We start from the raw sequence: 13,520 nt of genomic DNA, 5'->3' as shown, positions 1-13,520 counted from the left end.
TGAAATCCAAAGGTGATAAACAGATCCATTTTATCCTTTCCCACTCCAGATAGGCTAAAAGAGACCTCAGAAGGGCCATCCCTTCCCTACATCCTCCAGGTAAAGATTGTACCTCCAGTATCAGGTAGCAGGTGGACAATTTCTGAACAATGCTCTACACATACGTAAAACAAGCCATCTGAGGCCAAGAGCTGAATATGAATGCCCTTTTCTTTAGACCTCAGTAAACTAACAGAAAGACCCAAAGGCACACACCCAATACATTTAATCTAAGTCTCCAGAAAGGCACTAAATAAAGTATTCCTCCCAGGAAGGTATCCTTCCATCTTAGAGCAAAAATTAAGAATGATTTCTTTTGCCAGTATTTTTTAGGCATCCATAATATTCTAAAATTTACACACTGAAAATTTAGGAAGGCCAATCCATATTGGGGGAGGGGGGAAGGTGACAACTTGGTGTCACAATGGATAGAGTGCTGGGCCTGAAGTCAGGAAGACTCATCTTCTCAAGTTCAAACCTACCCTTAGACACTCAGATCCTGGGCAAGTCACTTAACCCTGTTTTCCTCAGTTTCCACATCTGTAAAATAAGCTGGAGAAGGAAATGGTAAACCATTTCAGTATCCTTGCCAAGAAGACCCCAAATGGGGCCACAAAAACAATTTATTATAGGCAATTCTAAATCTTAAGGTGGGACACCTGCACGTAAAGTTTATTACAGTGCCTAACATATAGCAGGTATTTAATAAACATAAGGTTCTTTACAAAAGATAAAATAACTTTGATTACTTGAAACTGAAAAGGTTCTGCACAGCCAACATTAACGCATCAAGGATAAGAAGGGAAGTGGTAGCACGGGAAGAAATCCTTGTATCAAATTTCTCTGATTTGAGTTTGGTATCCAAGATATATGAGCTATTAATAAATATATTTAAAACTAATACCATTCCCCAATAGATAAATGAAGTGGTCAAAGGCTATGAACAAACAGTTCTCAAAAGAAGAATTGCAAAATATTCACAACCACAAGCAAGAATGCTCTAAATCATTAAAAAAAAATGCAACGCTCTCAGTATAGTGCATTCCAAATTTTAGTGTAGTTCTAGACTTCACAACCTCACAACTTGAAAGTCTGAAAAGATGACCCCCAAAATGGCAATAGTCAATGCTGGAGGAGTTGTGGATAGATAGGCACACTAACGTATTGTTGGTGGAGCAGTGAAATAGTATAGCCATTTAATTTGGAATCATGCAAGTGAGTAAAATGTACATACTCTTTAAAACACAGACTCCATTACTGGTTATATACCTCAAGGAAGCCATCAATAAGAAAAAAAAAGTCTCCATATACACCAAAATATTTATAGCAGTACTTTTTGTGATAGCAAAGAATTGGAGACGAAGTGAATACCCATCAACTGGGAGAATGGATAAACTGTGATACATGAATGTAATGAAATATCACTATGCGGTAAGAAGTGATATTAACAGAGAAGTACAGAAAGATCTATGTGAACATATGTAGAGTGAAGTAAGCAGAGCAAAGAAAATATATACAATAACTACAATAACATAAATATTAATAACTACATTAAAAAAATCAAATGTGAAAATAACAATTACAAAGATTAAAAGCACGAATTGAAGAGGTATGAGAGGATACACCCCAACCCATTCCTTCATAGAGGTGGGAGGTTTACAGGTGTTACACGTTGTGCAAGTTTTCAGACTTTTCCAATTTAGTTGTGTTGATCCCCCCACCCCCTTTAAAATACTATTTATTATATCGGCTGGCTCTCTGGGAGGGGGAGGGGATACCAAGGATATCTATGATAATGTAAGAATCAGAAGACATCAACAAAAACAATTAAAAAACAGCAAGGTTCCACCTCACATCCTTCAGATTGGCAAAGACCTCAAAAAACAGAAAATAGCAATTGTTGGTGGGGCTGTGGGAGGATACGTACACCAATGGCTAATTGGTCCAAACATCTGAAAAGCAAATTTGTAACTACACTAGAAGTCATGAAACTCTAAATAACCTTTGACCCAGGAGTACCACTACTAGGCTCAAAGAGGTCAAAATGGAAGAGAAAGGACCCATATACACATAAATGCTTATTGCAGCATTTCTCGGCCTAGCAAAGAACTGGAAATAAAAGTGGCTGCATCAACTGGGACAATTAGGTATATGAATGTTAAGAGATATTTTGCATTGTAAAGGGAATGGATTCAAAGAATTCTAGAAAGATTTTCATGAACGGGGCAGAACTTATACAAATGAATACAACAATCTAAAAGAAAAACAACTTTGAAAGACACAAGAACACTGATCAATTCAACGACTGATCCTAACTCCAGAAGACTGAAAATGAATTGTGCTTTCCACCTCTTGGTACAGGGGTGATGGACTAGAGCTGAAGAATGGGGGACAGTTTCAGACTCAACCAATGTATCAATCTGTTTTACTCAACTATATTTAAGTGAAGCTAGTGATACAGGAGGAAAAAAACAAAACAAAACCCAAGAGCTTCAAGGAAACACACAAATACATATACATAAATAATACATAAGAGAAAAGAAGGAAGTTCAGAAGGCCAAGCAGGACAATGTTGATATTACCTCCTTAAACTGAGATACATTTAAAGCTGTATATAAGACAGACCCATGATTTCATATGAGTTTTAGGTTTTTATTTAGTTCATGAGCTTAAAGTTAAAACTGAACTAAAGATGGAGTCGCCCTGCATAATCCTCTTTTTCTGTTCTTTGCATACGAAAATGTCAATATTTGTTAAGTCTATAGTAAAAAGGAAAAAAACATTAGATAAAGTGTCAGGCTGTATCCCAAGGACAGATAAAAAATAAATCCTGGCACCTAGGCTCATTTCCCTGAGAAGCAGGCAAGGACCACCAAATCTAGTGTCAGAAGAATGCCTGCTTTCTCTGCCTACTTATTGCCTATGTGATCTTGGGAGAGTTTTAAAGTTTTATTTCAATTTCCTCAACTGTAAAATGAGAGTTAAATGAGATGACCTCTAAGGTGGTTCTATTATGCATCAGATGGAACCTGTAACTGCATGAGCATTTACACATACTGTAGTGGCTGGGGCACAAGACTGGAGAGCTGGGAGCCTAGGTTCAAATTCTGACTCAGAAATCTACCAACTGTGTGACCCTGGGCAAGTCACAACTTCTGTGGATCTCACTTTTGTCATTTGTAAAATCAAAGTGTTGAATTCTACATCCTCTATCAGTTCTAAATTTATGATCCTATGATTTTCCTATCCATACCTTTAAAACTATCCCATTAATGAACAGGGAATTAATTTTCTGCCCGAGTTTCCTAATAATCTGTAGATATTTTTTGTCCAATACTCTTCAGAAAGATTTTCCATTTGAACATATTTCCTTTCTAAGATTGGTAGTGTTCAGATTACTTAGAATCAGGGAACCTTAGCTCCAGAAAGGCCCCCAGAAATCATCTATTAAGTGTAATGCCTTTCCATAAAACAAAACTGAGGCTGAGATCTAAAATTGACTAAGGCTACAAAGGCCGTAGAACAGTACGGACCTGGGATCTTTTTACTCCAATCTCAGTGCTCTAGCATTAATATTTCCTCTGAGGTCCCTTCCAGGTTTTATCAATGATTTTAAGGATTCTAGAAGTAGAAGATGAGGGGACCTCAGAGGTCAAGCAGTCCAATCCTTTCTTTTTTACAGCTTTAAGTGGCTTGCCTTAGGCCACACAAACAGAGGCGGGTTTGAACCCCCGTCTTCTGACTCTGCCATCAGAACTTTTCCTACAGTAACCACTATAAGATTCCACAAATCTTAACAGCCTAATTAAGAGATAAAGCTAAAACCTATGAACCAATGAGCATACAGGGTTGTATATTTTAGGTCATAGGTGATGATGCACCATTTCTAGGGTAAATAAATGAATGAGGGTTGGTGATAGAGGATGGCTCCAAGGAAGCAGATGGGTAGTAAAGATTTAGATAGATAGGGGAAGAGTTGAGGGCTAGGGTTAGGAGGTCCCAGTAATTCTATGAGATGTTTGTTTAATTAGCATCCCAGCCTCTCCCTCTTAGAACACTTTTGTTGTTCATTTTTCAGTGTGTCCTCCTTTTCATGACCCCATTTTGGGGTATTCTTGGCAAAGAAGCCATTTCCTTCTCTAGCTCATTTTACAGATGAGGAAAGCAAGGCAAACAGGGCCCAGGGTGACACAGTTGTAAGTGTCTTGAAGCCAAATCTGAACTCAGGAAGGTTAAGTCTTCCTGACTCTAGGCCTGGCACTCTCCACTTCAACACCTAGCCCAGCACTTTGAAATCACCCAAAGTTAGAGAAAGATGGTGGGCTCTTTGTTCATAAGTAACTGTTCAAGGGTCCCAATCCAAACTCTAAAGAGGGATTAGGAGATGGGAGAAACAGAGGCACTTAACTGACTTTCAATGCTGGGGGCAGCCTCAGGAATAGACTGAAGAAACAATAACTTACAAGTGAAACTTAATGAGTTTCCTTCACCCTCCCAGATGAGTCTGAGATAGCTGGGTGTGCACTCAAGGCCTTCTGGTACCCATTCAATCCCCTCCCTTCTATTTTCTATTAGAAAAACTTGTGCAAGTCATGTTTCCAGTATCAAATATCAATACCGTGCAATCCCAGAAGTCTTCCTGTTTTGGAATTGATCCCTACATAACAACGATGGCCCAACAGGGCTCTCTGATGGGAATCTTACCCCTCTACAACTGATTTCCAGAGCAGAGCTGGGGCCAAGGCATCATCTCTGTGTGTCATAGTAAAGGTTTAAAAATTCTATCCCCATTGTGCATTTCTGAAGTCCAGGGCTATGTCATTCATCACGAAACGCCAAGGCAGAATGCAATTTCCCGGCATTAAACTATGCACACTTATTAAACGAATTATTTTAAAAAACACCCCTTGCAGATAGCTGCTCATCTCTTTGCCTAACCCTAGCCCAAACCCAAGGAATATGGCAGTGGGAAAATCAGAGCTCTCCAGAGAACAATTTTAAAGGACAAAGAATTAGGCCACTCAGCTTTTTTTTTTTTCTTTTCCTTTACCCCCTCCTCCCTATCTGAGGCTTTCAGAATCCCACGGACGGTGCTCAAAGCTGGACCCGCTCCTCCACGGCGAGGAGGTGGGAGGGCGGGGGAGGTGTGCGGGGAGCCCGGGGCAGAGGAAAAGCCCCCCCGCGGCTCCCGCAGGAGCAGGCAGAGGCATGCCAGCCTCCGCACCCAACCCCCTGGAGCAGAAACGGGAGCACCCGGCGCGCCGAGCACGCAAGGGCGCCTAACGGACCCCGACCTTTGCTTGCAGGGTCCGCAAAACCCTGCAAAAGGCACGTCCTCTGCAGGCACGGGGAGGCACCGGTGTCTATCCCATTCCCGGGGGCTCCTGGCTTAGGCCTGGCACTGGCCCGATGCACCCTGAGATCATCGTTGTTGTTGTTTGTGAAATGGTCAGAGAAAAAGTTTAGGAGCCTCCCATAGGTTGGGGAAAAGCAGCCCCAATCCCGAGCCAGGCAAGTGCATACAAACCCGGCCCACCGCCGCCCACCCGCCGGGCCGCGCGGAATGGGGGGGAGGCGCGAAAACCCGGCGGGGGGGTCGAGTGCGAGGCCGAGGGCGCCCTCCCCCACCCCGGGCCGCAGGTTCGAAGCCTCCTGGGAAAGGAGGAGGGGGGAGGGGAGGTCCCGCAGAACTCCGGCTCGCTTCCCCCAGGCCCCGCCAGAGACGCCATCCAAGCGGCTTCCCGGGCCCGTCCTCCTACCTGCACCATGATGGCCAAGCGGAGCGAGTCCTTGGCGATGCTCTCGCCGCATTTCTTGCAGGAGGCGCGCCCGCTCTTTGCGTACTCGGCCCGGTAGGGCTTGTCCGCCGGCTCCGCCATCCTCCCACCTCCTTCTCCTTCTTTCTGTTCTCGGGACGCGTGCAACAGTGGCCAGGAAGAGCGTGTCGGGAGGGGGAGCCCCTTGTCCCCACCCACGCCGCGTGCCGCCTCGCCTCCGGCTCTCGCGCGCCTTGCTTTTTCTCCCGCTCACCGCAGGCGGCCCAGGGAGTGCGCTCCGGAGCGAGCGCCGAGAGCCCCGCGCTCGCCGTGCCGCTCTCTCGAGATAGATTGCTAATGTCTGCGCTTGGAGGTGGAGGCGCGGGGCGGGGGGGGAACCCCTCCCTTGAGGTAGGTGCCCTTCGTGTGGGTGTGGCGGGAGCTGGCGGGAGATGGTAAGGCGCCCCCTGGCGGGGAGACTCAGCATCGCCACGCGGCCGGGCGATTCTGCTCAATTGACCTTTGTTAAGCACAGACTAAAGCTGGTTTTGCAGAGAGAGCTGGCCTGAAAAAAAAAAAACAAAACAAAAAGCAAAAACCTAGCTGAGTGACCGTGGGCGAGCCACTTGCATTTTCAGAGCTCTAGGGAACTGCGCTGCAAGCTGCAGAGGAGATGCCGACCTCCATCAGAAGGGGAACATCCCTGGTCTAGGACTTGTATCAATGAGTTGAGTCCAGGAGCATTTATTAAGTGCCTGCTGTGTGCTAAGCGCTAGAGATAAAAAGAAAAACGAAGAACAGATGTGGCTCTGCAGGAATTTCCAGTTTAACTGGGGAGACGACAAGCAAACAACTTTGTACAGACAAAAGAGACGCAGGATAAATTGGAAATAATCAATAAAGGGGAAAATCAATAAAGGGTGATGGAGGAAGGCATCTTGTAGAAAGTGAAGCTTTAGCTGGGACTTGAAGGCAGCCAGGGAGTCATGGGGAGGAGGACAAGGAGCTCTATTCATTAAGCCACTTAGCTGTCCCTGAATGTAGTAGGCTACATTCATTAATGTTCATTAATAAATGTTACTACAAGTTCAGACCAGTTCCCTGGGCCAGGGAGGGGAAGGACAAAGTTTACATAAATACTTGGACTTTGCCTCTTGAAACTTTAAGTCCAGAAAGGATAAGACCTCCACAGATAACTACAAAAGATGGTCTGCTTGCGGATTGAGCTGAATAATTGAATGTTTGTTGTGGGTCCTTTTTCTGAAAAGGACCAGTGACTTCACAGGATGGTGTCTTGCCCCTACCGTGAATTGGATTTAAGTGAGGCACTTAAATCCATCAGCCTCCCTCTTCTAGAGTCCTGGAAGCCCAGCAATTGTCCCTAAGAATACTTAGGAAAACAGCTTGTTGCCCTTCCTGCAATCTCCACTGCTCCAGCCGCCCCCACTCTGTGTGTGTGTGTGTGTGTGTGTGTGTGAGAGAGAGAGAGGATAAAAGATAAAAATGGGAAACACTTTCCTTTCTGTCTCCTCATATTCCTACATCTCCTACATTGAAACAATCCTCCCAGCACCTTTATAAAGAAAGTAATGAGTGTAGAAACAGGGCTCTCTGGGAGAATGCAATTCTTTTTTTTTTTTTTTGAGGGATTTTAAAAAATTAATTTATTTTTATCGATCACTTCCATAAGTTTCTGAGTTTCAAATCCCCCCCCCACCCTTCCCAAGACAGCACCCAATCTTATATAGGCTATACATATACATTCCTATTAAACATATTTTCTTTCACATTAGTCATGTTGTAAGGAAGAATTAGAACCAATAGGAGGAACCACAAGAAAGAGAAAACAAAACAAAACAGAAGAAAAAAAAAGAGCAAATAGTATGCTTCAATCTGCATTTAAACTCCATAGTTCTTTCTTTGGATGTGGATAGCATTTTCCATCATGAAACCATTGGAGATGTCTTAGATCCTTGCATTGCTGAGAAAGGTTAAATCTATCAACTTTAGTCATTGCACAATGTGGCTGTTACTGTGTACAACATTCTCCTCGTTCTGCTCACTTCACTCAGCATCAGTCCATGCAAGTCTTTCCAGGTTGTTCTGAAGTCTGCCTGTTCATCATTTCTTATAGCACAATAGTATTCCGTTACATTCATATACCACAACTTGTTCAGCCATTCCCCAGTTGATGGACATCCTCTTAGTTTCCAGTTCTTTGCCACTACAGAGAGAGCTGCTATAAATATTTTTGTACATGTAGGTCCTTTTCCCATTTGTATGATCTCTTTGAGATATAGCCCTATATTGCTGGGTCAAAGGCTATACACACATTCTTATAGCCCTTTGGTCATAGTTCTAAATTGTTCTCCAAAATGGTTGGATCATTTCACAATTCCACCAACAATGCATTAGTGTTTCAATTTTCACACATCTTTTCCAACATTTATCATTTTCCTGTTTTGTCATGTTGGCTAATCTGATAGGTGTGATGTGGTACCTCAGAGCTGTTTTGATTTGCATTTCTCTAATCAATAGTGATTTAGAGCATTTTTTCATATGACTATAGATGGCTTCAATTTCTTCATCTGAGAATTGTTCGTATCCTTTGACCATTTATCAATTGGAGAATGACTTGTATTCTTATAAGTTTGACTTAATTCTCTATATATTTTAGAAATGAGGCCCTTATCAGAGACATTGATTGTAAAAATTATTTCCCAATTTTCTACTTTCCTTCTAATCTTGGTTGCATTGGCTTTGTTTGTATAAAAACTTTTCAATTTAATGTAATCAAAATTTTCCATTTTGCATTTCATATTGTTCTCCCTCTCCTGTTTGGTCATAAATTCTACTGTTCTCCATAAATCTGATAGGTAAGGTATTCCTTGTTCTCCCAGTTTGCTTATAGTATCAGCCTTTATATCTAAATCATGAACCCATTTTGACTTTATTTTGGTATATGGTGTGAGATTTCGGTCTATTCCTAGTTTCTGCCATACTCTTTTCCAGTTTTCCCAGCTGTTTTTGTGAAAGAGTGAGTTCTTATCCCAGAAGCTGGAGTCTTTGGGTTTATCAAACAGTAGATTACTATAGTCATTGACTACTGTGTCTTGCATACCTAACCTATTCCACTGATCCACCACTCTATTTCTTAGCTAGTATCAAGTAGTTTTGATGATTGCTGCTTTAGAATACAATTTAAGATCTGGAATGGCTAGGCCACCTTCCCTGAATTTCTTTTCATTAGTTCCCTTGATATTCTGGACCTTTCGTTATTCCAAATGAATCTTGTTATTATTTTTTCTAGCCCTATAAAATAATTATTTGGTAGTTTGATTGGTATGGAGTTGAATAAGTAAATTAGCTTACGTAGAATTGTCATTTTTATTGTATTAGGTTGGCCTACCCATGAGCAACTGATGTTTTTCCAATTATTTAGATCTGACTTTATTTGTGTGAAAAGTGTTTTGTAATTGTGTTCATATAGTTCCTGGGTTTGTTTTGGTAGGTAGACTCCTAAATATTTTATAATGTCTACAGTAACTTTAAGTGGAATTTCTCTTTCTATCTCTTGCTGTTGGGCTTTGTTGGTAATATATAGAAATGCCGATGATTTATGTGGGTTTATTTTATAGCCTGAAACTTTGCTAAAGTTGTTTATTATTTTGAGTAGTTTTTTACTTGATGCTCTAGGATCAGTATATCATCATATCATCTGCAAAGAGTGATAGCTTTGTTTCTCCTTTGCCTACTCTAATACCTTCAATTTCTTTTTCTTCTCTTATTGCTAAAGCTAATGTTTCCAGTACCATATTGAACAACAGTAGTGATAATGGACATCCTTGTTTCACCCCCAATCTTATTGGAAATGCTTCTAGCTTGTCCCCATTACATGTGATGCTTGCTGAAGGTTTTAGGTAGATGCTACTTATTATTTTAAGGAAGAATCTATTTCTATGCTCTCTAGTATTTTTTAATAGGAATGGGTGTTGTATTTTGTCAAAAGCTTTTTCTGCATCTATTGAGATGATCATGTGGTTTCTGTTAGTTTTGTTGTTGATATGATCAATTATGCTAATAATTTTCCTAATATTGAACCAGCCCTGCATTCCTGGTATAAATCCTACCTGGTCATAGTGTATTATTATTCTTGTGATAAGTTGCTGTAATCTATTTGCTAATATTTTATTTAAAATTTTTGCCTCTGTATTCATTAGGGAAATTGGTCTATAATGTTCTTTCTGTGTTTTGACTTTTCCCGGTTTAGGTATCAGCACCATATTTGTATCATAAAAAGAATTTGGTAAGACTCTTTCTTCACATATTTTCCCAAATAGGCTATATAGTATTGGAATTAATTGTTCTTTAAATGTTTGATAGAATTCTCTTGTAAATCCATCTGGCCCTGGAGATTTTTTCCTATGGAGTTCATCAATGGCTTGTTCAATTTCTTTTTTCTGAGATAGGGTTTTTTAAGTATTTTGCTTTTTCTTCTGTTAATCTGGGCAATTTATATTTTTGTAAATATTCATCCATTTCACTAAGATCGTCAAATGTATTGGCTTACAGTTGGGCAAAATAGTTCCTAATTATTGTTTTAATTTCCTCTTCCTCAGTGGTAGATTCACCCTTTTCATTTTTGATACTGGTAATTTGGTTTTCTTCTTTCTTTTTTTAAATTAAATTAACTAAAGGTTTATCTATTTTATTAGTTTTTTCATCAAACTAGCTCTTAGTTTTATTTATTAGTTCAATAGTTTTCTTAATTTCAAAATCAGATTCAGAATTCTTAATCAGGATGCAATTCTAACCAATCAGGGGAATAATAACAACTGAAATTGATAGAGGTGATTTCCTTACCCTGGATTTAACTTATGGGAATGAAATCCCCAGTCTGGCCCTTTTCTGCATGGGAGAGGAGAGAGGAGGGTGAGGAGGAGATACAAAGTTTAGATAAGACCTTATTACATAGACACATCATTTGAGCTTCATAGCAACCTGCTCTCTGTAAGAAGCCCTTCCGGATTTCCTTTATTGCTAGTGTCTCTCTGTTGATTATCTTCAATTTATCCTGTTTATATCTTGTTTGTATGTACCTTGTATATTGTCTCCACTATTAGATAGTGAACTCCTTGAGCGTAGGGATTGTTTTTTGCCTTTGTTTTGTATGCCCAGAGGTGAGCACCGTGCCTGGCACACAGTAGGTATTTAGCCATGGGGGGGGGAGGGAAAAAAATTAACTTTATATTATATATTTAAAAGGAATAGGAAGTTGTACGTAATAGACTTGCAGTTTCATGTGCAATTATCTTTTTTCTATTCTACTGTATTATAGAAATGCTTGTTTCATTTCATGAATTAAAAATAAAATTTTAAAAAATGCTTGTTGACTAATAAATACTGAGATTATCTGAAGAAGTTGTGACTTGCCCACCCACAATTGCATATCTCATGTCAGAGGTGAGATTTGAATACAGGTTTTATTGATTCCAAATTTATTATTTGATTCACTACACTAGGCTGTTAAAACCTTGATTGATTTTCCTAGAATAAGAATGAATTATTCCCTTGTTAGCTTTTCTACACTCCTTTTGTGTAGGATACAAGAATATTGAATGCAGAAAAAATAGAAAAATTCTACACATTTAAAGTTTATTTTGATAGCTCTTTGTCTCTGAGATCAAAGATGAAGTGGCAACATCTTCCTATTAAGAATTTACAATCTATCTGGGAAGGTAGGACTTTCATAAGTATACTGCAAGGGAGAATGTGAAAAGTGCAAATGAAAGATCCAAACTGCTTTGAGAAATTTGAAGCAAGAGAGGTCCTGTCCAGCTGGGAAGAATCAGGAAAGCTTCATGGAAGAGGTGGCACCTGAGATGAGCCTTGAAGGAAGAGAAGGATTCCCTCAAGTGAGATGAGAATGGGAGTGGGCACCAGCCCTGGAGTCAGGAGGACCTGAGTTCAAATCCGGCCTCAGACACTTACTAGCTGTGTGACCCTGGGCAAGTCACTTAACCCTGATTGCCTCCAAAAAAAAAAAAAAGAAAGTAGGGATGGGGGAGGTGTCTATTCTTGGCAGCATGAACAAATGTACAGAGATGCAAGAGGACAGGACATAGTGAATAGTACCATATGGTTAGACCACGAATGGGGAACCTGTGGCCCTCTAGGTCCTCAAGTGCAAGCAGTCCTTTGACTGAATCCAAACTTCACAGAACAAATCCTTTTATTGAGGATTAGTGAACAGTAAATACCTAGAGGTCATACATTGTCCCAAGGCAGCAGGTTCCCTACCCCTGGTATAGACTGCAGAATATGCAAAGAGATAGAGTGAGATAATCTTCCTAATATAGGTTACAGCTGCAGTGTAAGGGAGCCTTAACAAGCTAAAACATTTTGACTTTATTTCGAAGGCAATGGGGAGCCACTGAAGGTTTTTGCCCTGATCATTAGAGCATAAGATTTCATTTGCAATCATTTAAAGGATGGATTAGAAAGGAGTTAAGCAGGAAGTTATCCTAGTAAGGGGTGGTAAGGACCTAACCGAGGAAAGTTAGGATAGCAGTGGAAAGGAGAGGGATGGCTTCCAGGTGCATTGTGAATCAATAGCTTGGCACAGGGGGAAAGAGCCCTGATTGAGTCAGAGCACAGGGGTTCACCTCCCACCTCTGATGCTTATTACCTGTGTGTGTCCTTAGGCAAGTGTTTTGACTTTTTTGGATGCTGTTTCCTCATCTGTAAAATGGGGGAATTGAACTAAGTGGTCCTGAGGCGGTTTTATAGATGAGGAAACTGGGGGCTTGCCCAGGTCAACAAGTAAAACTAACTAAATGTGAAGGATAAAGGGGCGGTGAGCCAAAAATGACATGTTATTAGCCTTGGTGATTGTATCTGAGGGGAGAAAGTTGATGGATTCAGTCTCAAACATGCTCAGTTTATGATATTTCCAGGTGAAGATATGCTATATACAGTTAGCCATATGTGACATCTTAATGATGTGATAGGTAAAAGATGAAATAGCTGAGGAAATAAAGGTTTGAGCTTCCGAGCATATTGATTTATTAAGCAGTTGCCAATTGCCTAACAAATCAACACCAGGGCCCTTCCTCAGCTCAGGACTGGACCCTGAATACAAGGGGAAACAGATTTTTATACATTAAAAACAATCAAATAAGACCAATTAATTAAAAGGAAACAATTAACCATGATACATTAATTAATCTGATTTCTAATTGGAGGAAAGATTAGGGACTTTCCAAGTTGGGAGGGAAAGAGAGAACAGGCATAATTCCCTGAATCAGAAGAAGAGGTATCCAGCTCGCCCCAAGTGCCTTCATTCCATCAAAAGAACATGGAAACAATAGCTGATTAATCGATCCAGGGCCAGTTTTCAGATAAGACACATGGGTTACTTGAGATATATAATTGTGAGAAAATTCCTTGCATTAATCTTTAGATCTGACTGAGCTTCTGGTCAGCATAACCTAGGTCCTTAGTTAAGGGTCTCTAAGCAGCAGGTAGAGGTGATCCAACTTCCCAGCCAGACAAGGCTAGATTCAAACAATGCAATAAAGTTTTCCTACAATTCCCACAATTGAATAAAAATTTCTCACAAGGCAGAAATTGGACTAGACCAGGGGTGGGGAACCTGCGGCCTCGAGGCCACGTGGGGCCCTTAAGGTCCTCAAGTGTGGCCCTTTGACTGAATCCAAACTTCAC

At 40.8% G+C, this 13,520-nt stretch overlaps 1 protein-coding gene across 1 annotated transcript in view; it reads right to left on the bottom strand.

Annotated features, from left to right (window-relative positions):
- LOC114049733 (poly [ADP-ribose] polymerase 1-like) overlaps positions 1-6,016 on the bottom strand; it is a 47,402-nt gene extending 41,386 nt beyond the window's left edge. The window contains exon 1 of the mRNA XM_027871120.1: positions 5,799-6,016. Coding sequence (XP_027726921.1) covers positions 5,799-5,918 — 120 coding nt within the window. The 5' untranslated portion in view covers positions 5,919-6,016. The remainder of the gene's footprint in view (positions 1-5,798) is intronic.
- Between the last annotated feature and the right edge of the window lie 7,504 nt (positions 6,017-13,520).

This window comes from Vombatus ursinus, unplaced genomic scaffold (genome assembly GCF_900497805.2).
Source record: "Vombatus ursinus unplaced genomic scaffold, bare-nosed wombat genome assembly UNPS02014798.1, whole genome shotgun sequence".
Lineage (NCBI taxonomy): Eukaryota > Metazoa > Chordata > Mammalia > Diprotodontia > Vombatidae > Vombatus > Vombatus ursinus.
The sequence above is the reverse complement of the archived record's forward strand: the minus strand, read 5'-3'. Positions and strand labels throughout refer to the sequence as shown.